The sequence below is a fragment of the Lates calcarifer genome, linkage group LG18, assembly GCF_001640805.2.
Source record: "Lates calcarifer isolate ASB-BC8 linkage group LG18, TLL_Latcal_v3, whole genome shotgun sequence".
NCBI lineage: Eukaryota > Metazoa > Chordata > Actinopteri > Centropomidae > Lates > Lates calcarifer.
In genome coordinates, this window is record NC_066850.1 from 8,416,034 (window position 1) to 8,441,787 (window position 25,754).

Here is a 25,754-nt window from a genome sequence, read left to right on the forward strand (position 1 = left end):
GCAAAAACAGTGTAAAAACTATAATCCCTGTTTATATATTTATATAATTAGTTTCTTTGCCAAAATCTATTAAAGGAGGAAAAATGTACCATAAAAATTTAAAGCTATGATATTAATTCTTTACTCCAGATACAGCCATTATCTGCTCACCCTTATGTGAGTCAAATAAATGATAAACAACAAATTTGTATATCAATATCACCTGCATGATTTACCTGAAACGACATTTCAGTCTTGTCCAAAACAATTGAGGTAGCTGGTGATCTTTTTTTTTGTTCCAAAAAGGAATAAAATTGATGCAATTTTACTCCAAAGAGCTTGTGCAGCATAATCCCAGTTCTGAAGCCACTGCTCCTTGTTCTCACACTAATTGTCTTCTTGAAACTTTTCTCAGTCACTTTAGTTTGGGGGAGTTAGGGTTCCTATGGAATTGTGACAGCAACTCACTTTTATGCTATACTGGCAGAAAAATGACTCATTGGTGCAACTTTGAGTAAAGTAAGAAACGAAAAAGAAGGTTCAGCCCAACACCTGATGTGTCACACAGAATATTTCCTCCTAATAGTACATATGCAATCACAGAGATGTGTTAATATGGGAGAGAGGTGAGGAGAGTGTATTTTGTAAACTGACAAGCCTCAGCAACAACCACAGCAGGAAAATATGATGGCTGCCCAGTACAGTTTGATATCTCTCTCAGTTTCCCTTCAGACACACAAGTGTGTGTGTTTGTAGCTGAGTGCAGATCTGCGTGTCAGAGCTAATTTCCCAAGCGTATGATCATTTAATAGAAGGGAAGTAAAAAAAATAAAAAACACAAGAAGAAAAAGAAGAAGGGAACAAAGGAGGAGGAAGTGCTGAAGTAGCCCGAATTAAATTTCAGAGGGAGAAAGCATCTGTCTTAATCAACTGAAGGAGACACAAAACACAGAACAAAACATCTCTCCCAAAATACTGTTGTCAGAGGTGCTGACACACACACACTCGCACACAGAGACAGACACACACACACACACACACACACACACACACACACACACACACATAGCTTTCTGTCAGCTGCCACCTGCCTACATGGATCCTATCCGATGCCAGAATATCATCCAATTATGGTGTGAAATCCAGCCAGGACACACACACACAATAACATCAGTAATAGTAGAGTCATGTATCTGCTGTGGAGAGATTGTTTCTTAAAGATACAGTATTTCAAAGATCACTGTCACATTTTAAAATCAAAACCAGGAAGTAAAAACAGTATTCCTTGTTATTTTAACTTTGAATGCGGTTGAAGGTGTGACTTTTCACAACTCCCACAAATCCTCTTCACATACTCAGAAAGAACAAAGACACAGGAATAAAAATTGTGGGGCTGATGATGAAGATGTTATGGTTAATGACACTGATAATGATGTAGTTTCCTGTTATTTAATGGGATGCAAAGACCTCTACATTATATCTGCCAGGATGTTTAGGATGCTGAGGAGGAATTTTAATCATCATGTATTTGGTCTCATAAAACAGGTGACAGAGAGTAGAAGAGAGGCGTCATATTTATTGCTAACACACGGAACAGAGTCAGATGGAAGAATTAAATTTCATTTTTCACTTTTCTGTTTCTAGCATTTGCTTTTTCACAGAATCTGTGCCTGACTGATCAATCTCACTCTTTAAGTTAAACTCCCTTATTTTTGATTCCTGATTATGACATAGTTCCTCAGGACATGCATCTTATTGTTTTAGAACACCATCAGAGAAGCAGGACAATAGCAGGGCTGTAGCCAGGACTCTAAACATAGAATTAATGAAGTATAGAGAACATCATGTAAGTGACCTCAGTGGGAGACAGGGCCCTAGATCTAGATAGTAGATCTAACATGGTTAAGTTAATCAGCATCCAATTTCAAGAACTTGTACTTAGCTGACACGACACCTTTCACACCTCTTTTAATGACTTCTTTGATCAACTGCTCATTTGTTGCTGGTGGATCGTTACATCTGAATGACTTAAGAGATGAGTGGAAAATTAAAAGAACAGCTTGTACGCTTTCCAATCCTTATTCCTTTGCTTGTGTCGGTGACTTCATTGCCTCGTCTTTTTCCAAAAAAGCAAGAAAAAAGACTTCAGTTTCTTTGCTGTCTGGTCAGCAGTATTTAGACAACTTACTTTGAACTGTGTGTGTGAAGTCAGGTTTAAAAGGCCGTCGATCTTATTCACTGATCATTAGATCTGATGCAAGGACTGTGGGAAATAATATTCTGACTCAGTTCTTCAATAAAGTGAACGAAATAAAAAAGAAATTCATGCAGCAGCAAATACACATCCTCTTTGCAACACAAAGCGGTGAAAGTTATTGGAGATGCAATCTTAGCCTTGACAAAACACTATCAGTAACAATATACAGTACTAGCACAAGATAGAGATAGAGACAAAGAAAGGGCCAGTCTTCACCAAGGTGTAGGTCTCATGGAGCACATTTAAAGACACAACAAACACAATTTAATAAATAAAACTCAGCCCCAAAATAAACTTTTTCGCAAAAGATTCTTTCTGCACTTTTTCCCATTCTTACTCCTCCATCATGAAGCTGCTGTATATGTGAAAACGCCTGCTCCTGCTTTAGAAATTTTCAGCTTCACATATTTATTTTGAATTCCAACAGTCTGGCTGCAGATAATCACACACGTATTATTCCTTCAGGGAAAGTGCCGCTTCACAGCATGCCCTCACATCTGTATGCGTATGCATGTGTGTGTCTTCATGTGTGTATGCTTGCATGTGCAAACACAGACAGAGGTACTCACTGGATTTTACTGTGTGAGTGCACACGGGTGCAGACACACACACATACAAATAGACACACACCATAAAGGATGCGCCTGGAGCTAAATCAATGATTAAATGTGGGCGTAAATAGATAAAATAAAAACTGAAAAATGAGAGAAAGAGAGAAGAAAAGAAGGATGCAACAGAGGGATATATATAGATAGAGACTGAGGTTTTGTCCTATTGAGTAAATAAGCCTGTCAACGCTGAGGCTTTGATGATGGATGTGAGACGTGTGTGTCTGTGTGTCTATGTGGGTGTGTGTGCTTGTGAGTGTGCTTCCTTTAGATCTGCCTAAGGCTCCTGGGAAACACTTTCCGTCCTCCTTGCCAAAGCGAATATGTGCTTGTGTGAGTGAGTGTGCATATTTAAGTGCATATACATAAGACGTACAGGATTGTCTAGATTTACTAACTGTAAGGCACTACAACAAACTGTTTATATCCATTTGTTCATGTTTATATGTAAAAATGTGAAACTTTGAAATACTTGAACAGGTTTCACAGATTCAGATACAGTCTTAGCAGGCCAAGCAGACATAGTTCAGTGCAGTATGTGTGTGTTAATATAAAGCAGACAGAGTCTGGTTTTCACAAACGTATCTATGTACATCTGAGGCCAGCTGCACAGCTTGTTACTGCAGGCATGCAGCAGTGTGTTCAGGAGGAGTGTGTTTAACTGAGTGCTTGGTGTGAGCAAGCATTCAAATCAGCTGTCCTCTTCCTACCCGCCTAACAAGACAAAAACTGTCAATTTCAGACGTGTTCTGCAGCCTGTCAGTTCTGCCTCCATGCCACTTTGACAAGTAGCATCTCATATGTGTACTGTATCTGAGTGTGTGAATGTGTGCGTGCAAGCATGTGTGCGCAGCTCCTCTCACATGTTCTCTTCTATGTCAGACTGGCAAATTACTTTTAAGATCTGAACATGGTGTCTCCAATTTGATCATATACTGGACAACTGTAAAAAAAAAAAAAATTCAACAGGGTTTGAATGTTTAAAAATAATCTATAGTGAGGACAGTTTGCTAGTTCTCATTTAACATTAGAGGATTAAATGTCTTTTCTTTTGACTTTTGTGTTTGCTCAAAGGCTAAGGTTGGTAATATATATATACACACACACACACACACACACACACACACACACACACACACACACACAGACTTATATTTTTGGTTTTGGTTGGTTTTGTTTTGTTCATGGGATTTGAACAGATCTACAGTTAAAAATAAATACCATAAAACTGAAACAAACCAAAAGTGTCCAAGCTTCTTGAAAACCCAGAAACTAATCTTGACTGGAAATCTGAGATCCAAAAATGAACAAAAACTGTGCAGGTGTGAGCATGTGCAAACCAGTTCTCAACATTGATTTCCTGTGGCTGTCAAAGAGGATGACACTCTATTGCCTCTCTCTCAACAAGCCAATGGGCCTCGACCCTTTTAATGGCAAAGCCCCGGAGTCGCTACTTGCTGCCATTAGGCAGTCTAAGCCTCCAGCGCCAACCAAAGTGGGATAAATGGGGTGAGACGCAGCAACATCACTGCTTTAACCACTAGAGAGAACAGAATATGGAAGCCAACACTGGAGGGCAAGACCTTTATTCATAAACCTTAGACATACCAACACTGCTACCTGTGACTGGCTAACCTGAACTCATTCATTGATGAAACAGGGCTGCGATTGTTGTCATAACACCATATTACATGTCTAACTTAGTCCAGGTGGCAGCCAATGATCAACAATCAAGATGGTGATAAAGCATTAAATACTTTATATTAACAACCCTAATTAGACTGTATACATGCCCAGACTAAATGTGAAAGATAAAAGAGTCTCCATCAGAGCTCAGGACATGCAAAAATGTTAAATGTGCAGGACATTAAAATTCCTTCACATTGCAAATCTGCCATTGGCTCAAATTGGAACTTCAAGATCTTTACTTGTGTCTTGGCCTATTTTGTAAAAAAAAAGAAAAAAAAAAAAGTTCATTGAGATATGTGGGATGACATGTAGGACTTGTGAAGTATTTTAGAGGACACGCATATGCACAAATACACACACAGACACACAGGTTTGCACTTTCATGTTGCACACGTCAGCAGCGGCTTGTTTACCAGCTGAGGACAAGTGTGTGTTTATCTCGGGAGGAGTCGTTCGATAGCACAAAAAGAAGCATTTTTGCTCTAACCGCTTGGCAACGTGCTGCGCTTTCCGTCTGCACCATACGTGACTGGAGGCTGCAAGGCTTCGCCTGCAGGTCCCTCTTCACCACTCTGCTGCCTGTCTCCCTATCTCTAGGATCACACCTCATCTGCAATGCTTCTGTGTTGCTGCAACCACAATGTCGTGGATCAAATCTATTATGGTAGAGCTGATTACAACAGCTCAAGCACAAGAATTATAAATGCTGAGTTATTCATTAAGGATTTAGCTTTAGATAGAAAAAAAATTCTGAAATATTTCCAGGTTGGAGCAGCAATCTCCAAATACTGAGACAGAGAGAAAAAGTTTGTTATTGAGAAAATGTCAGTAAAAACAGAAACATTAAGTTAAAAGCCACCACTACTTGAGGAGATGTTAGAATTACAGGGAATTACAGGTATTTATGCACAGAGCCTTTTCCTTGGTTGCTAACAGTTGATGTACGGATGCACTACACATTTTTATCTCAATCTGTTCATATGTAGAATAAATGAAAAGAATGTACACTAAATGTATCTGCAGCCAGGTGTTGCAGCAGAAATGGATTCCTTTATTGGAAACAAATTCAATTCTATCAGAAAAGAGTCCATCCACTACAATAAGTATAATCCTGGGCATATGTACAAAATGACTTCCTGAGGATTCAGTGAGTCACAGGATTATGCACATGAGTCTGTACTAAGCATACTTTACATTATAAAGAAGAGAATTCCATTTATTCACCGTCAGAAATGACAGGTGTCCTGTCGTAGGACATGTGGTTCAATGGGATATCATGCACAACATTCCCATGTGATATTTCATGAATACAGGAGCATCAAAAGTGGGATGATGCCTGTAAAAGGTTGAGGAGCGTCTCAAGACAACAGCTATAGGAAGACAAAAGGAAAAGAATGAAAGTAAAATAAAAAAAGAGAAGGAGGGGGAGTGAGATATCCAAGAGGCAGAGGCATGAGAACGCAGGAAGTTGTTTGGGGTGGCAGTTTCAGTGATAACAGGCTTTGGAGAGCTCTGTAGTGTCTTGGTCTCCTCAACTGTGAGACTGCAGCAGCCCAGAGCTGCAGACAGCTAGCCAGCAGCACAGGACAGGTGGATATCAGGCAGGGCTTACACTGCAAAAAAAGTCATTACCACAATCTCACATTGAGTTTTTTTCTCCCCTTACACCAACAGATAAATTCTGCTGTGGTGAGTTTATCGTGCAGTGGACTTGCTTCAACAAGCGTCTCAAAATAGTATCATGGCCTCTTGTTTCAAGACTGTGTGGCATCATTTTATCACTGAGATCAATCAGCATTCACACAAACAAAGGAGAAATTGTATTAGACTTATAAACCTCTGTCATCCTTCCTTTTGTCAACTCATGATAATCAGCTGGTCCTCCACTGGGGACTCTTGTGTCTGGGTATAAAACTCATGAGAAACAGCCTGTGTGCTAACATTACTTTAGATCAGCAACAGTCTAGCTTTGTTAAACTTTATTACTCTGTTTATCAAATCTTATTTATATACATGTGTTATATTTATAAACAGCATCTTAAATAATAATAATATGTTGCTACTATAGCTTCAATGTAGTACTAGCTTATTTAATTAATTTCATTTCTATGTTCACACAGAACAACTTGCCACAATGTGAAATGTCTTATTGATTATGCCTATCAATTTCTGCATTATGAAAGCAGCAGGATGTGTTTTACCATTCAGCAGGACTGTATGAAAAATGAAGTAGCAGATTTGTAGCATAGGTATTCAATCGTCAAGTCATTAAAGTCCTGATTTAACTGACTCATTACATCAAGGTCACCACACCTAATGCAGCAACGTGGACTAACACAAGCAGAGAATCCATTAAGACCACACACAGAACACCTGCAGTGTTGTCAGCCACACTTTAACAGTTTGCTGCTTTGAAACAAATTACCAGTGTGTCTTAATCATACTATCATTTTCCTCAGAAATAAGTCAATTTGGATTTGGTTATCTTTCCAACTTTCACAAAATTCATACCACATTCATATCTTGGTTCTTTTCATAAATATTACATACTATTTCCTTTCCTTCAGTCTATTCACTTTGCATAAAACTCATCACACTGTCACTAATATGTTATTTTAAGCCTCTACTCATTTATTTCTACTTAATCTGTTCTTAATATGCTAGGATTATTGAGTGCATGATGTGTACTTCAGTTTTTGTTCTATTGTATTTTTTTTTTTTTCTTTTTGGTATATTTTCATTTTTATTCCCTTTATGTTCTCTAACTACAGAACTGAATGTTGTTGCTACATTTAAGTTTAAGAGTTCATTTGCATTGAAATGATCGCATCCTACAACACAATATATTAACCACAAGTAGGATTTTAAGATTCAGTAGCAGACTAGAAGACTTGTAGAGAAAGATCATTTTTTGCAGTGTAATGCACCAAGTCTCTCTCTGCTCTTCTCTTTCCCTCTCATCTCAATCCCTCTTTCTCCATGTTTCTTCTTCATCACTGCCTTCCTCTCAGAGCCAGATAGAGAGAGACTGATGCGCACCCATGTCCAATTAGTCTGACATGTGATTGGACTCAAGGCAGGAATCCAGGATTTTCCCTCCTGCTGCGTCACAGAATCACATTCGTGTAGATGGCTTAACCTGAGACGACCCTTTAACTTTGTTGGCTGAATGCATAATCTACCCCCTCTCCTTCTCAGACTCTCTCTCACCCTTCATTATAGTCTGTCTCTCTGCAACAAGACAGCCTCTGCAGCCTGTAAGGCATAATGCATTTCTAGTTAATTTCACCAATGGCATGGCAATGTATGGAGTTCTCCCTCACCTCTTCTCTCTTCTCTGACTTTGGTATTTTGTTTTTTCTTGCCTCTTTTGCTACCTCATTATTGGTTGATGTCTTGCTCACTCTCATTTCCATTCTCCCTCTATGTCTCTCGCTCATTTGGCCAGGTAACAGTGCTCAGAGAGCTGAGAACAAACACAACACCCACACTGTTCACTTACGTCAGTGGAGCAATTTTCTACCAAAAGACACTTTGACATAAAGCAGCTAACCTCCCAGTTCGTTCTCTCGCACACACACACACAGAGACAACACACACACACACACTCAGTCTACGCTGTATATTGACAGTTCAGTTCTCCTCTGTCCTACAGCCAATCACAGGCAAGATCTAACAGCCAAACGTGGGACGAGACACGTGTGAATACACACACAAAACAAGCCTCTACAATAGCCTCAATCCACTCCTGTTGGAGGGGGGCGGAAGGGTTTGAGGGGGAAAGATGGGGGGGGAGTGTCACTAGCGAGGCAGTTCCCATGGAAACATACAGGTGACTCACCAGCTGGTGATGCAGTTGCCGTGACAACCTGCAGTGTGTAGCATCGCTAAGGGAGCTGAGTGAAAAGGGAAGAACACATTGTGGGTGTTTGTTGTCGTGGGAGTCGAAGTATAACGCCGCAGACCAAACAAGTGATGAGCAAACAGAATCGACTCAAAGGTCTGAGGCTGGAGGATTAGCTCACACTGAATCCAACCCTGAAAACAGATTTCAAGAGTGTGCGGATGGCAGTGAAAAAGTAAACAGAATCAGGAATAATGTGCTGAATAGTTATTTTATATTTCTATATAACAAGAAGAGGTGGCTAATTAAATATTTGACCTCCTCCTCTGTAACTAGACTCATCTGTTTGGGTGAAATTTAGCCACTGTCAAATTACAGGAGGTGCTTTTTAATAAGAATTTTCCTCAAACTGCACTAATCAATATCTACATTCAGTATAAACAATGAATCAAATGACTGGGTATGTGCAAGGTGTCACTCATAAGTGATTAACGCTCAGGTATTCACTACCCAACACTGTGTTTCTCCTCAGGTTTATAAAGCCTCTTAGTGTCGTTTAGCTCATTGTGTTGGTTTTAGGTTCAGTCTCACCGCTCTCATCCTCAGGCAGCAGCTGCAAGAACAAAACTCAAGATAAACCCGCAGGACCCTCTAGTACAAAACAAAAGACAAATAAAGGTGACCATATTGCCACAGTTAGGTGCTAAAGATCCAGATAGTGGAATACTGAGCTTATATTCGATGTATGGCCAGAAACACAACCCCAAACAAATGTTAATGATGATTTGTGCCTGTTGAATGTATAAATAAGCAACTGTTTGCTAACTTCAAAGCAGTGATAACTTTATAGAATGATAATATGTGAATATATTATGTTTGCTGTTTGCTGTGCTGCTAAAAAAACAATTAATCCCCCTTTAAAGAGTGATATTCATTAGATAATAAGTCTTCTGATTAGATGGGACTCATTATCACATGCAATTAGGGCTGTCCCCTAAAAGACCACTAGGTAACCAGTCACTCCAACATAAATCACCTTTCACTAACTTTCCCTAAAGCAATAAATACAGTCCAAATAGTGCTACAAACATAATTTCAACAATGCATGTATCCCAAACAATGTACCTCTCACTCTCACCCACATTTTCCACACCTGTTTGTTGCCATGGAACTCGTGTTTATGTTGAATACACAATACGTTTGGCTTGGCTTTCAGGTGGTTCAAGTCTTCCACTGAAGTCGTGATCATCACAACAGTGGGATGTTCATATGGACTCTTGCTTGTGAATTACTGTGTTCACACAATCACACTGGAAGGCACCATATGTTCCTCTGTCAAATTATTGGGCACAAAAGTGTGTACAAAGATCCACAAGGAATAAATACTGGAGAGAGTTTTAAAGAGAAACTTCACAACCCCCCGGAGAATCTTGTTTTTGCTGAGTGGTTTTACATCTCACTGTGCTGTAATGATGTAATCCAAGATCATGTGACATCATTGTTGGATGCAATAAACCACACCCAACCACAGCCAGTTTTAGAAAGTGAAACTGCAGGTGACACACTGACTGAAAGCTGAGCTTGTTACTTTGTCCTACCATTGCGGGGACTGGTGTTGAGCCGGTGGTTGATATCAAGTGAGCAGGGTTTGCGTGTGACGGCAGTGGTCACAGACTCATACGGGTTGTCTTCGTCCTCTGGAAGGAAAACATCCAGAGAGGGTGATGTGATAATCTCTGCTGAATGCTTTGAGTCCTGGAAGAGGCACAGAGGGGAAACAGAGAAGGAGAAATGTGAGGACAGGTAGTGAAAATATACCACATCATCCAGTAACAGAGTGATGGCCAAAGTGGTTTCCTGCAGCCATAAATTTGCATGTTTTAAATTGAACTGAACTAAACACAAACACACCACTAACTACATTATTAATTATGTACTGCAGGCAAACTGGTCTATTACAGACCCATACACGATGTACTATGTTAATTAATAGTGTTTGGAAAGCAAAGTGAAGAGGCCTCTCAATGAGTGCAGATGCACAATGTCAGACAGAATTATTTTGATTTTGTGAGCTTTATCTTTTGTTCACCTTCGCCCAGGGTGCATGATAAGAAACAAAAAGAAAACAACCCAACACATCACCTCAGTGATCTCTCAGCTGAGCTCAAGGCTATCATACAAGTCCGACCACGTTCACACAGTTCAATTATTGTGAAAGATTTAGACCAATGTTCAAGGCAAACACTGAAAATAAAGAGTGGGAAAGAGTTTGAACTCTTTCTTTCTTCTTTTCAATCCTCTGGAATTTATTGTAGAGTCTCTTTAACGGCCCCTTCAGGACTTCTGGGTTTTGTTCTCTGTGATTACTGTGATCAACGAGGTTTTGCTGAAGCTTTTCTTTGAAGAAAAAAAAAAGCGCAGACTCAAGTTTTCAACATTCATCTGCTTTAAAATTGTTGGGACTAGTGCAGATTAGAGATAAGTCACAGGCAATCTTATATTCATTTGCTAGTCAAGTGTCCTCAGTGAACATTTGATTGTAGCGAAATTGCTGCAATTTGTAAAAAAATAAGTCCATCAAAGTTCATTCCTTTAATGTGATAAATGTGGCAGAAAATATCCACCCTGCAAAATCCTGTGATATTTTTCAGATATGTTTTATAAACTAGAACCTTAAAATATGAGATACAAAGGTTGTATTTCAATCCATTAACTCTCTGTTGATGAAAGAGGTGGCTGTTGTTGAAATCTATCCTTTGACGGTGCAACAGCTTCAGGGTCTCATCACATGGTGTAAATTAATGTTAACAGCAACAGGGTTCAAAACCTGGTAAATTCATCAAAACAGCGTGTATTTTGTCTGCAGCATACAGTTTCTTCTTTGAAATATATCTTTCATCCCTAACATGTCCACCACTGATGTTTCGAAAGACTGAGACAAAGTATTCTTTTTGTCTAACATTAAAGCACTGTCCTAAAAGAACCAGACAAGACAAGACCTGCAAGCAGGTATCCTGAGGTCCAAGCACCTGACCACTTTGAGAACCAATTGTGTACCAACTCCAGAGGGCCAGGAGCATGTCTGAATTGGGTGTAAACAGGTGGTTCATACATTTAAACCCCAACAGGTAAGACTAAAAATGAATATGGTCAGTGACCTATTCCAAACCAACCATAACATGATCTAATACATGAATATGTTCAATGTGGAAGAAATAGTTGAGTGATGGCTGAAAGTAAAGCTCCAGTTTACTTAAAATGGTTACATGCCTGACCTTTTCATGTTGCAGTGATATTACCTAATTTATTGCTGAGTTCAAGCAAAATGTCAACTTGTTAACTACATGTGTCAAAAGAGGAAAACAGGTGCACTTCTCCTACGGATGTGGTTCTTAACATCTCTCCTGACTCCCAGCAATAACCTCAGCGCGATCCTAAACAGCTGCTGTAGGACATGGTCTACACAGCAGCCACAACGTGATCCAGCAGATTTGCTCTCCACAACCTCTGAGGGATCAGGCACAACAAGGCTCGCCAAGAGGAAGCTGCAGGTCGAAGCTCATCCAAGGCTTGACTGCTGTAACTCAGTCTATGTTGACCATCTTGCATCCTCAATCGACATAACATCCCCCCTCTTTCTCCTGGCCTTCTGTCTCTCAACTGTCTTGTCACATAAAATTTTTTAAATGCAATCTTTTGAAGATTTTTTAATTTAATTTTATGATACAGGGCCTCACCACAAGTTCTAGCTCAGGGACAAAAGTGATGTTTTTATTCTTAATAGTATGTTATTAAATTGTTAACAGGAAGTTTGCTTTTCATTCACTTCTCTTAATTAATGTTGGTGCACTTTTTGTGTGGCTTATTGTAAGTCATTCTGAATAGAGTCTGCCAAATGCTTCAATTGCAATTTGCATACTAAATGAAATACATCACTGTGTCTCTGTTTGAAGGCAATTAATTCAGACTTATGTTTAAGGAAATGCTTCTTTGGAACCTTTATGTTTCTCTGGTTATTTGAGGAGAATTTCAGATCGTACTTTTTTGCAGCACTGGTGAAAAGGTTGAGCCCCAGAGGGCTGAGAGAGCGAGCTGTGGACCAAAAGGTCCCTTATCTCCGAGGCAGATGTGTACCCAGAAAGAATGAAAAACAAGAGTGAGTGATGTGAAGCAGGGGAAAAGGTTACAGAGGCGAGCGTCACTGCAGCCAAAGAGACAAAACATTTCTTTCCAGCAACGCAGCCTCTGGATGTCTGCCTTTTTCCCACAACGCAACACTCTATCATCATTTCTGAAGTGTCACTTGGCAACCTGCCCCTGGTTGTACCCTTCCTAATGGGATCGGTGGTAAACTTGTCACCATGGTGATAAGTTGTGGGTGTGGAAACGCCTGCTCTCAACCCCACACCAAATATATTTCTCAACCCTCTGACTCTCTGTCCCCCCCCCCCACCCAACCTCCTTTCCTCATTCAACAGCCATTACTCTTCCTGTCATCATCTGCTACTACATTACCCAGACTGCACCAGGCTATCAATCACACACTGAGCACACTCAAAATGGATTAATCATTCTGGCTGATAGAGCAATCAGTCTCTTAATGATTTCTCTCACTCACACCACATTTTATTAAAAGGCCTACAAACTAAACCCCCCTCTCTTCTTTTTCCCCCTCCCTTTTCTATCTCCATCAGGAGTCAATTAGACGGCCATTACAAGCTAATGGAGATCCAGTCTGTCTCTTGTGCCTTCACTCTGCAGGTGGCCTGGTCTCGACTGACACTGATTTGATGTGACAGCCTGGTTAGCTGCAGATTTCACTCACAGAGCTGAAGGAAAGGCTGAGAGTGCACTGATAGAGTCATAAAGAGATGCTGCTGGTTCACTGCTGCTTTCAGGGACATAAAAACTCTGCACCGGTTAAACTCATCTGACAGCTCAGATTAAAGGTGCAATGAGTCATCTTCACATTAATTTTGAGACTTTAACATAATTGTAATAGAAAAACACAAGACCATAAGTAAGAAAGCTGATAGAGTCTCTACCCTTCACTACAATGTATCACACACAGTGTGTTTACATCCACTTCAGTAACAGGGTTACAGTCACATTTCTACAAGAGGATGACTTCTTAAATGTCACGTAAACCAGAAACCTGCTTTCAATAATTGGGTTTTGGTGGATAAACAAGACCCAATTTCCCCTGTAGTATGTTGAACTCGGTTTCTAAGTACGGCTGTATGATTGTCATAAAATTTTGACTATACATGCATGGTTCCCAGAGGATGAATCCTGACTTTGGTGACCCCTGAGACTGAGGTTTGCATCCTGAGTCCTCCATGTGGTTAGATTGACATAACAAAAGTACTTTGGTTGAGACTGTGGTTTTCGTTTAAATGTTAATAAATTAAACACATCCTGTCTCATGCTTCGGGTCACTTTTGACTAACAGTGACTGTGATCTTTCCCTGACCATAACCAAGCACTGTAAGTGTCTAAACATAACCATAAAACATGTGGCATCATGGCTTTAATTGTTACAAGCAGCTACTATATTTCAAGAACAGATATCGTGGGAACATTTTTTGATACCTTCAAAATCAACATTCCTCAAAATGTTGACAGAGAACTTAATCCCAAGGTTGCAAATGACTAGAATAGAAATGTAACTTCTTGTAGACAGAAGCTGAACTGAAATATCATTAAAATTCAGACACTCTCTGTACGTGTGGCTGAAACAGCATGATGTATCACTACTACAGTTAAAGTAAGTTAAATAAGCCATGTTCTCTGAATGAGGATGGCACTGGGAAAGAAATATTTCATGTATTTTTTTGTGTTAGTTTATTTAACAGGGACAATGCACACTAATAAACATGTCTGTAAATGTGCCAGATTTAGTCAAAAGGCTATTACTCATCTGTGGTCCCTGGGCACTGACCTGCTGCAAGTATGGATCTACAGTAACCATGTTACAACAAGACTTGATTTTTCCTAAGAAAACCAGGTTTCTTGTGTGAATGTAAGCAAACTCACAGTGTCTGTCACCAGGAAATGGACTAGATTGTTTTATGGCACGAAGCTGGAAGAGGGTGCAGTTCCTCAGAAGGAGATAAAGCTTTTCAACTTAAGGCAGTTACTGGAAGTGAGAGTGGATTCAGATGGAAACAGAGACAAGTGCAACCTTTGTCTTTGCAAGAGGAAATGACAATGTTAATTGGAAATTTGAAATAAAAACATCAGCGTTATCATATCAGATGAAAGAGAAATGTGGAGATTGAGGCCTCATCTCAACCATGGTCTCATTTGTTTACAGTAATTACCAAGATTTCATCATGAATTAATAATGAATTTCCGAAGTTTTAAAAATGCCACAGGTAGAGTAGCCTCATTAATAGATACACTAAAGAGAGTACATGAGAAAAGCAGATTGTTCACAGGAAAGAGATTCCTCTGCAATGTCTACAGGGAAAGGAGCGAGGGAAAAGAGATAGAAAGCAGGAAATGATTGAGAAACATGCCTGAAATTATCTTTATAAGAACCAAGAGACGAGGAACCACCCATAGCGGGTACTGTAAATTAATTTCTCATTCTCCTACTGTGTGCTGTTGCTATTTTTCCCTGCCCTTTATGGCTAGTTTTACCTCTTATCTCTCTCCTTCAATCTCTACATCATCTCTAATCATTACTGTTACTCTAAATCTGTAGCTTACAACCAAACAACTTAGGAAGAAACAGAAAGGGAAAGAGTGAGGCCAAAGCTGACAGGGCTAACATAAACCCATCGCCTGGCACACAGATACAGGCAGAGAGGGTGAGAGAAAGGAGGAGAGAAGAAAACACAGGTAGATCAAAGGATGCCAGGATCAATCTCAACACTTACTTTGGAGTTTGTGTCAGCGTATTCCAAGGAGAGAGGCACGAGACAGAGAGACAGAGCGGGAAGAGGAAAATGAGTTCGTACTGAGGAAAGGAAGTAGAGGAAGTGGGAGTGCAAAGCAGTTTGGAGCAGAGATTTCCTCACGTACACAAAAAAAAGGAAAGACGCACAGAAATGGGAATTGAGTACGGGCAACAAGCTTGATTTCTCACACAGAAGACAGAAAGAGGGAGACAGAAAAACAGCCAATTGAGCCGCACTGAAGAGAGTGATGAGCTTAACATTTGAGCTATTCTCTTCCTTTCTTTGCACTTGATCTCAAACAGGACAGCCACGGCCAGAAAATCCCTCACACTCGAGTCTGCAGTGAAAGCCTGGGAGTGCCCAAATGTGGAGATGAAATTAATCCAGCGGTGTGACAACAGGTTTAACTACCTGATCTTCTGATGGTATCCTCGCTCCTCGTCCTCCTCGGCCCCGGAGGGGTCAGAAGGCTTCAAAAAGTGGGAGAAAAGGATTCATGCGGTGCAATGTGAGCACTCCCTCCAACAAACAAACACACTCGGTCTTCATTCATTTCCCTCCCTCCACCCTCCTTCCCTCTCTATCTTTCAGGGCAGAGATAGGACACAGAGAAACTTGTGTCTGAGCTGAACAGGAAGAGAGCAGACAAACAGAGGCCTCCTCTTGCCACTAATTAGCAGGTCGTATGCAGCTCCCGTCCAACTGCAGAGGCCAGATTAAAAGTTTGAGTGTGTGTGTGTGTGTGTGTGTGTGTGTGTGTGTGTGTGTGTGAGTGTGTGACAGCGTCTGCACATGTGACCAAAGGATCGTATGCAACGGTGTGTATGATTATATCTGGAGAATAATGCAGTGTGGTGTTTGAACATGTTTGTCTACTCACTGTAGATACAGTTAACATGTAATTGTGAGAGCTTATGTGATTGCTTCCTTGTCTGCATAACAGCTCAATGTGTGTGCATAACTAAGTCTGCTTGTGTTATATACAGTGTGCGTGCGTGTGTGTTCATGTGCAGAGCTGATAACACAAATAGGAAATATGTTGTTGCTGTGGTCACGTCCGAGGAACTTCTATCTTAATCCTGTGACTCTCTCTTCCTCTGTCTGTCTCTGTTTAACTCTATACTGTAAAAGTCACAACCTACCCCACTGCTCCATTAACTGTACACTGAGTTCATAGGCCATCAGATATGAATGGTGGCTATAATTTGCTGGCATTTCCTCATGGAGGCTATTTGATTAGAGAGAAGAGGGAGGGCCAGACACCAGAGAGGACAATGGACCCTCTAAGGGCCTCACTGAGGGGAGAGCTGGAGGGAGGTGCAGTCATGAGAGGACAGTAGTGGAGAGACACAGTGACCATAAACAAGAGATGGAAAATCAGCGCAATTTAAAAATCTAAACAAATGTGAAACATCTTATTTAGCCTACTTAAGAGATGTTGATAGGTGCATATTTTCACTTTGGGCAGAGCCAGGATAATGGTTTCCCCTGCTGTTTTGCAAAAAAGAAAATAACTGTATCCCAAAATCTTGAACTATGCCTTTAACTGAGAGAGATGAAAATGAGTGGTAGAAAACAGAGAGCAGTTGGTTGATCTACATGAGAAGTGAGAGGCAGAGGATGCTAAGTGTAAAAAAGAGAGGAGAGAAGAGAGAGTCAGAGCTGTGAGCAAGGACTGCCTTGCAGAATTGGATTTCCCTCCATGGCTGGATAATCCCACAGAAATCAGCTAGCTGAGCCACCCATGGGACACTGACAGTCACTCCTCAGAAAATAACACCCTTCACATTCCCGGTGATGGCTGCTGTATTGAGCAAAGCTCAAATTGTGGCTTCCCCTGGCTCCATGCTTAATCCCACAGACACGGAAACCAGCCAGAGCAAGAGGCTGCTGACAGAGAGCCACCGCTGTGTGACCAAACTTCTACTGTGTTTAACTGCAGGCCCGATAACTTTGGAGGAAGTTTTGGAGTAGCCAAGGCTGCAGGGGTATCAGTGAGCTGCAGAAATGTGGAACACAGTGCGATGTTCATGCACATAAGATTTAATGACTAAATACAGGAGATACTTGGACAAACAGACTAAGCTGACATAAGAACTATCAGACAATGAGGAAGGATTTCACTCTTAGCCACATCTAAGTCATGAGAAATGTTGCTGCCGCTAATACAAAATCCTCAGGTATGCACTATTACCATGAGTTGAACTTGTGATAATTTCTGTGAAACAAACATGACTTTTAAGCCTCACACATTGTTAGCATTTATCATTACTAGTTCTAAAGTAAATTCAAAGAACATTTCACATAAAGAATAACTGTAAAATACATGCAATATACATACAATACAAGCCTGACCCAGATTCCATACTTTCATTTATCAAAATATTTCTGTTTCATGCTGCAAGAGAACACTGTTTACTACAGTGTATGCTGCATGCTTGAAATTCCAAACAACTACCTAATGTTTAAATTATAAATTGTATTTTTATGATCCAATTTTCAGATTTTTACCCTTGTTTCCATAAAACAGAATAAAAACAATTAAATAATGAAATAAAATGGGACTCTGTGACTCACTTGTTGTGTTGAATGGGTTTCCTTGTTCTTTGTCTATCCGGCAGTACATTTAGTGGTGGCTCACAATGCCAAAAACGACTTCCCATTTATTACTTTTATGGGTACTCTACTTTTTATATCACAATCATGATACAGGGAATTGCTTAGGAGGATGCTTACTGCTCCCACTGGCTTCACATCAACCTTGAACACACACACACACACACACACACACACACGTATGCATTCACACGTTTTACTGATGTGGCAACAGCACAGCATGACAGCTGCTCTGCCCTTGTTTTTGATGGGCTGTGTTTTGGGGACAGTATATGTTGTGATGTGTCTCCTGAGCATTGAAGATTCTGTGACTGTAATACAGGCAAACATTATCCTATGACATCTGTGCAAAAATCCACACCATACCTTTCCATAAAAAAACCCATCAAGTTCTAACTGTGATTAGGTGGTTAAACTACCATCTGTAAGGACACTATAAATCACCTGTAAATGTTCACCGTACCCAGAGAGAAAAATATTGTTAAAGTGATGAATGAAAAAAGGTCAGAAAGAGTAGAATGAAGTGGAACATTAGACCCCAAATTATCTGTCACAAAGTCATTCACCTTGAGAAATTCACTAAGCACCTCTTGAATGCTACATGACATCAGTCTGGGCAAAGAAAAAAAAGGTCCATGGTCATTAAGACCTGCTGATGTCTCCACATACAGTCTGTAATGAAATATCTCAAATACCTGCATACCTAAAAACACTACCGTCAGCCTCTACTGTACTTTGTGTTAAGCTCTAATTGGCAAATGTTAGCATGCTACCACGCTAAGCTGAGATGGTGAATGTGGTAAACATGCTAGCACGCAGACATTAACATTTAGTTTAAAACACTGCTGTACTTAAGTACAGCTTGACAGAGCTGCTATCATGGCGGTACACTTCTAGTCTTGTTTAAGCTTTGGACAGAGATAAACTGTTCCCCCTGCTTTCAGGCTTTATGTTAAGCTAAACTAGCCAGCTGCTGGGTGTAGCTTCATATTCATCATACAAAAATGAGAGTGGTAACAATCTTCTCATCTAACTGTTGGCAAAAAAGCAAATAAGCCTATGTCCCAAAATCTTAAATTATTTTCAGCTGCTTTAACTGTGATCTGCTCTTTTTTCTCAGCTACAGATTTAAATTAACTCTACTGATCCCTGTGGGGTAACGCTACATTAAACTGCTGCTGCCTCACTATCTTTCAACAAAGTTCATTACCTTATGTTAGAAGAGTATAAATCACTCAAGATGACAAAGCCTGTTACAATAAGCTTCTTTTTCAAATCTGTCTTTCCATAAATGTGTTGCCAGGAGGAAAATGAGGAGGAGAAACGGCAATTGTGTGCTAACAAAATTAGCTCTGAATATTAACAAGTCCACTGGGGCCACAATACAGCGTTTTGCATGAAAAATTAACTCTATATTTAAATCGGAACTCAAGCAAGATGTTACAGACATTTGGATACATCCTTATAGAAGCAGTGTATTTTCTTTAAAGATGAAGTGACTGAATCTCTTGTCTTGTTTGTCCTGGTTAAATATGAGAGACAGAAAAGACCAGTTACCACATCTTAAGATAATTTATACATGAATACACACAAAACCCTTATCTCTCTCTGTCACCTGTGTGTGTGTGTGTGTGTGTGTGTGTGTGTGTGTGAACGTGTGTGTTTTGTGTGTTAATCCTCTGGATGTTAGCTTAGTTTGGACACACACCAACACTAAATAATTACACAAATTCCACTGGTCCTCTGAAGCATTTTAGGAGTGAATGCTTTGCTAAATGGCACTCCATCCACTGACACAGTTGCTGTGTTGTAATACAGAAGTAACATAATGAAGGAGCACCATTTGCACATCCTGCAGAGAGACAGAGCAGCAGGAGGAGAATAATCCTTAATTAACAATAAAAGAAACTGAAAAACACATTCACTCATCTAGGACTGCAACAAACTGCTTTTTTAATGTTAATTTATCTGCTGATTATTTTATAGTTTGTTTGAGAAAATATCAGAAAACTGTGAAAAGAGCACACTGTAATTTCCCAGAACTGAAACTGGTGAAATTGGTTGTTTTATCCAACCATTGGTCCAAACATAATGAATTTACTATAATATATTTTAAAGAAAAAGCATCAAGTCATCACATACTGTGAGAATTGAGAACCAGTGAATGGTTAGTGTTTTTTGCTTTAAAAATGACTGAAATTAATAATCAGTCATCCACTTAATAGTTGCTCTTTCATCTTTCGTTAATCAACAAATAATCAAGTAATCATTTCAGCTCTAGTCTCAGCTGGTATCTGAAAAAGTTGCCCTGACCCTTTTCTTTACAAAAACTGACTTTTTCTTTTCCTTGGGTTTGTGACAAACTACTGGTACAATCATTTGCTCTTCATCTAGGCTATTAAATACTTCCCTTTAGCTTCATGCAGATAAGAACCTGGTTGTAAAAGAAAATTTTAAGATATTCTATTACTTAAATTATACACTGAAACATTATTATCCCAAACTAAGAAATAGTTAAAACACTTCATGAAATGTTTCTGGATTCTATTCTAGTTGTTCTATTTGAATGGTGTATTAATGTTAAAAACAGGATGTTGTGTTGGGTAAGTAGATAGTGACAGATCAATATCAAATTAATCCAATGTCTTATTAATTACCAGCGGTTAGTTTCAGATGACAGGTCTGTAGCTCGATCTGTGAGGATGCAAATATTGACCAGCATCTTTTATCTGCTCTCCAAAAGTCTTAAATATTGTCTGTAGGTATCTTTTGATGGCTGTTTTATGATTTGTCAATGTTGACTTTCTGTGATCATTATAATGCTAACCACTATGCTAGCTGTCTATGCTGCATACAACATTCTAAATAACTGTTAAATTACTGTTGGATGACTTATGTATTTTACTCTTTTATTCATAAACTAAATGTTTACTGCAAATATTCCTGCATTGTTCTGCCTCCTGTCAACCTTTCACTAATGACACTTCTGAAGGACAATTTAACATATTATTATTATTTTGTAATCACTACCATTGAATTTGTCGTGCAGTATCATTTTAACAGTTTCACATTTGTTTCAAGCAAAAATTTCAAGGGCCAACTGCGGTCTTCAACATTTATCGTATTTTGCTTGATGCAGAAGAACGAAGAATGAAGAATATTCCTCTCGTTGCACATTTCATGCTTCAACTTCAACTTTGTCTGGTACTTTATTTGTCAAAAGAATATTTTGACAATTTGGGAAATACTCTTATTCACTTTCTTAGTTAGATGATAAGATCGATACCGCTCTCATGTCTGCTGGGTAAATATGAAGCTACAGCCAGCAGCTGTGTTACACAAACAGCTAGACCAATAAATCATTTAAATATATAATGCTATTGTTTAAAAATTAAAAAACTTGTGATAAAACCCAAACTGTTAAAAAATCAAAACCTCATCCATTCTCCCACAGAGCACATGCGGTCCTTCATTTACAGGCTTATAAAGCTCTCCACATAATCCCTGCCTTCTCAGAAACACCTGCCTTTGATGTTCCTTAACATCTTCAAGAGCCCTCATGGGTTTCTGATCTTAACCTGTGCCAGTGCAATAAAAGACCTGCTCCCCCTCAACTCCTTAAAACTGCCAGGGCTGACAACATTAAAAGGTCAGCAGCCACCTACTCAAGAGAGGAAAACATGGCAGGAGAAACACAGAAAACTGAAGGGACGTCTGAGTGAGTGTGGGGAAAGAGAGAGATGGAGGAACAACAGGAAGGAAGAAGGTTGTGAAATCAGAGGAAGCTCAGAGATACAGTCGGGAAACACTGATGTGTGCAACTGTGTGTGTGTGCGCAGCGCTGTGACGCGCCTGTGCCAATGGTGACTGAGATTTATCAATGGTGGACATCCCACGCCTGACATCTCATGAATTTCTGTGTTGCCTGGCAACCCTGCAGACCTCTTCATCTGAATCTTTTTCTTGCATTTATCCATTACAGTTCTTCAGTTGTTTCTCTCTATTTTGTTTTCAAGGTTGAGAGCGAGATCTGAATGTCTTTTGTAAAGTCAGCATCGCAGAGGAAACCTCCTCCACACACACTGTGGCGTCAGTTAGCGGTCACATGGCAATGGTGGGAGGAAACCCGTGGCTGGTGACGAAAATTCACAACAGTGTAAGCTTCCTAATGCATGACATGTATGCCCGCATGCGCACACACACACATAAATATAAACATGGCAGGCAGTAATGACATGCTAAATTCATTAGCTTGGAACAGAGAGCACTATTTATTTATAATCACATGTACTGTCTACACACACACACAAACTACAACAATCACTAATAATCATATTCATGTAATTTTCACACTCACACAGGCATACACAAAACAAACACAGAAGCTTCCTCAGCTTGAGTCTTCCTCTGTTAAGACAAAAATGGTCTGATTGACACTAATTTCAAATCTTCAAGATGCTATAATCTATATTCTTATTTTATCAAAGGATCAAATTGCTTTATGTAGGTGAAAGAGGTCACTCTTAGAGATGAATCCAGCGAATTATCATTCAACTCTGCAGTTCCCTCAGCTCTACCAAGCTTTTTAGTCTTTTTCATTTGATTTTACAGCCCAAGTTTTGTTGTAAACTCTTTATGCTGTAATAAAAAAAATAATACAGCCAGTAATAAAAATAAATTCCCTTTGGCTTTACATTACTTATTAAATGTTTATGGATGCAATTCTAAAGTTTTTAGTATCATACTTTTCTATATGACTTACAGTCAGTCCAGTTCTTTGATTGACAGTCCTGAGTGACAGCTGGACAATCGATACAAAGGTTAACACACTTCTGCAGAAATATAAAGCCAAAGATAACTGAGGCAGAGAGCAAGCTGAGCACAGAGTAGAGAGAGATGATAGAAAAGAAACTAAAGAAGAATTAGGCTGACAGATCTCCTGTGGGATGATAAGAAGAAAGGATGAGATGGAAATGATGGGAACAGCTGCAGCACAGAAATGTTTTCACTTGCTCCATTCATCCTCAGAGGGGATACACAGGCTTCTATCTTTGTGGTAACTCTGTTAATTCACAATTACAGAGGGCAAATTAGCACAGTGCTAACTTAATTATGCAATAACAACTCAATTTCTCTTTCCTCTCCCACTCTGTTCCTTCCTTCTCATATCCTCCTCAGTAAAACACACACAAACCCACCCACACAAACTCAAGATGATGACAAGCCAAAATCAGACACATAAAGCTGTTGCCACTAAATATGCTGTATACATGTATACCCACATGCTCACAGGCGTACTCAAACATTTAAAATGCAGGTCCTTTTTTTTCCCCTATGTACCAATGAAGTAGTATGCACACGCACACACAAGCACGCAGACACGCACACTCACACTCATCCAGGTGCGAACCTCTCCAGGCAGTGTGCCAGTCAAGCAGGCAGGCTGCCAGTATACAAGACAGAGGGTCTGTTGTGTTGTAAATGTCAGATGTCCTGCTGTTTGAGCCAGCACGTATCTCACCGCTAAACACTCTCATCTGCACACACTTAGCCACACTTACAGACACAGCATGTGGGGCTGAGGGGGGCAGGAAGGAAGGAAGGAGGAAGAAAGGATGGAGCAGGAACACGTAGGGCAGAGTTTGGATTAAGCTTGCTTTTCTAGAGTTGCAACAGGAAACTTAACACACTGGCAGTGAAAGGCAACAGGTGAGGATTCCTCATCATTCAAACTTTAATATCCATATTAATGGCAATGAAACTTGAAATCAAAAAACTACATGGTCATATTTACCAAGTCTAATATCCTGAAGAAACAAACCTGACCTTTGTAAGATATAACAGAGTTATAAGTTTTTCCTTTTGGTTAATAAGTAAAGAATTTCACTAATGTCAAACCTATGGCTGTGTATAGCCCACTCAAAGCTGTATTTGAAGTTGAGGTGATGGAGAAAATATATACATAATAGTACATAATGACCATGTGTAAACAAAGTATTACATTGACTTTGATACTCTTGTGTGGGTTTGTGGTTTGTAACATCAGACTGGGTCCAGGAGAATAATATATCCTATCCTGATAGCACACAGACTTAAATTGTTTTATAGAATTAAAATGCAAACAAAATTTCAATACACAAAACAAAATAAAACCTAATAATGATTAACAATGACCACAGAAATAGACATGATTAAAATGGTGAAAGGAAAGACATCAGATGTACAAACTGTGTACACACTTCCTATGCAGCAGTGTGAAACAGGACTTTTTCTCTATGAGTAGATAAATGAGCATAGCTAACACAAATATTTTATTTAGGCAAAGAAGGCAAATAAATGGAGTTGAAAAGAGTATGCATGGAATACTCTTCATGCATATATAAGAACAACTTCCTGCTATGAACCCCAAGCTCATAAATACATTTAAGACTATACATATTTCCATAGTTTTTTTTTTGTCAATGCTACTTTTGTATACTCCTGTAAAGTAATACAGATTGTCTCACACTGTAGAGTCATTTGTACATTTGTATTTATTTTTTTCTGGTTTTAAATTGGTAGATGCACATAATACTTTGTAATTATTGGATAATGTGCATACAGTAGACACAGTAACAACTACAGTCATATCAACATGGAGAAAGACCGCACTCAGACCCCCATTGTAATTAAGCTGTCTATTTAAGCTGTCAAATGCTCTGTTTGTGCTGCAGATGTACAACGCTGTGAGGAATACTGTGTGCTCACATGAACTGTTGAGCTCAGAGATCAGATACTAAAAATCGACTCTATATAATATGTATGTGTAATTGTATCTCCGCAGTTTTCTGACAGAATAATCAATGCTGGTATTGGTCTTCTGAGAGATTCCATGACAGTCAAATGTTAAAATTCACATTTATATTCTACTGTATATTCCTTTGCTACTCGCTGCTGCAATATTCACATTTCCCCCACAGGGATGATTAACCTTCCATGTGATCTCTTAGTATCAAATATTTCTGTTAAATGTTATTCATTTAAAGTTCATGAACCAAGTCATACTCATAAAAGGGAGAAGCTTCAAAAACCAGAGAGATAAGGAGATTTTTGGAAATTTCTTTCAAGGACAGAGAAGGTGAAGATGTAAGAAAGACAGAGTGAGCTTGAGAACAAGAAAGAGACAGATACTGAACAGAGTATCCAGAGCTGCCAGGAGAGCCCGTCTCTCTAGTGATGGCTCATTCATTGCGTTCCCAAGGTAACCAGTGAAAGTATTCGCTCAGAACAATGGCAATATCACTAGCCTGTAATTTCACTATAGTGAATCAGTGTGCGTGTGTTCATGCATGTGTGCTGCATTACTCTCTACACCAACTTATATGCTGATTATGAAGTGATATGATGATTGTGATATAAGTTCCATTATAATGCAAATAAGCAGTGAAAATATAATTTAAGTGACAGTTGTTCAATCAGAGGAGGTAATTTCAGGTTCTGCTGTACAGATACATGAGTGAGAGAGAGAGTGTGTGTGTGTGTACCTGTGAGAGGCTGGAGAAGCCCAGGTTGCGGCAGCCGTTGCAGGGCGTCAGGGCCTCCCAGAATCCAGTGGGACCACAGCTTTTTTCAGCTTCGTCCTCCTCCATGGCTGGAGCAAGAGGCGGCGTCGGCCGCTGTGAGTTCAAACGCAGAAAACAAGTCAGTTCCCCAGAATTTCAACATAACTGCGTAACAGTAAGAAGGTCAAGGATCAGAGGGTCCATGTGCCTTACAGGCTTAATCTGTGCTTAACAAAGAGCTTAAAAGAGAGACCATGCGTTTATTTCCACAGAGTGAGAAGAGGAGAGATTAGGAGAGAAGCTGCTATACATAGT

At 39.6% G+C, this 25,754-nt stretch overlaps 1 protein-coding gene across 9 annotated transcripts in view; it reads right to left on the reverse strand.

Annotated features, from left to right (window-relative positions):
- The window catches only part of anks1b (ankyrin repeat and sterile alpha motif domain containing 1B), a 215,312-nt gene that overhangs the window by 100,395 nt on the left and 89,163 nt on the right, over nucleotides 1–25,754 (reverse strand). For all 9 annotated transcript variants that reach the window (XM_051077885.1, XM_051077884.1, XM_051077890.1 and 6 more), the window contains exons 10-11: nucleotides 25,422–25,553; nucleotides 9,976–10,132 (exon numbers count right to left, since the gene is read on the reverse strand). In XM_051077885.1, coding sequence (XP_050933842.1) covers nucleotides 9,976–10,132; nucleotides 25,422–25,553 — 289 coding nt within the window. The remainder of the gene's footprint in view (nucleotides 1–9,975; nucleotides 10,133–25,421; nucleotides 25,554–25,754) is intronic.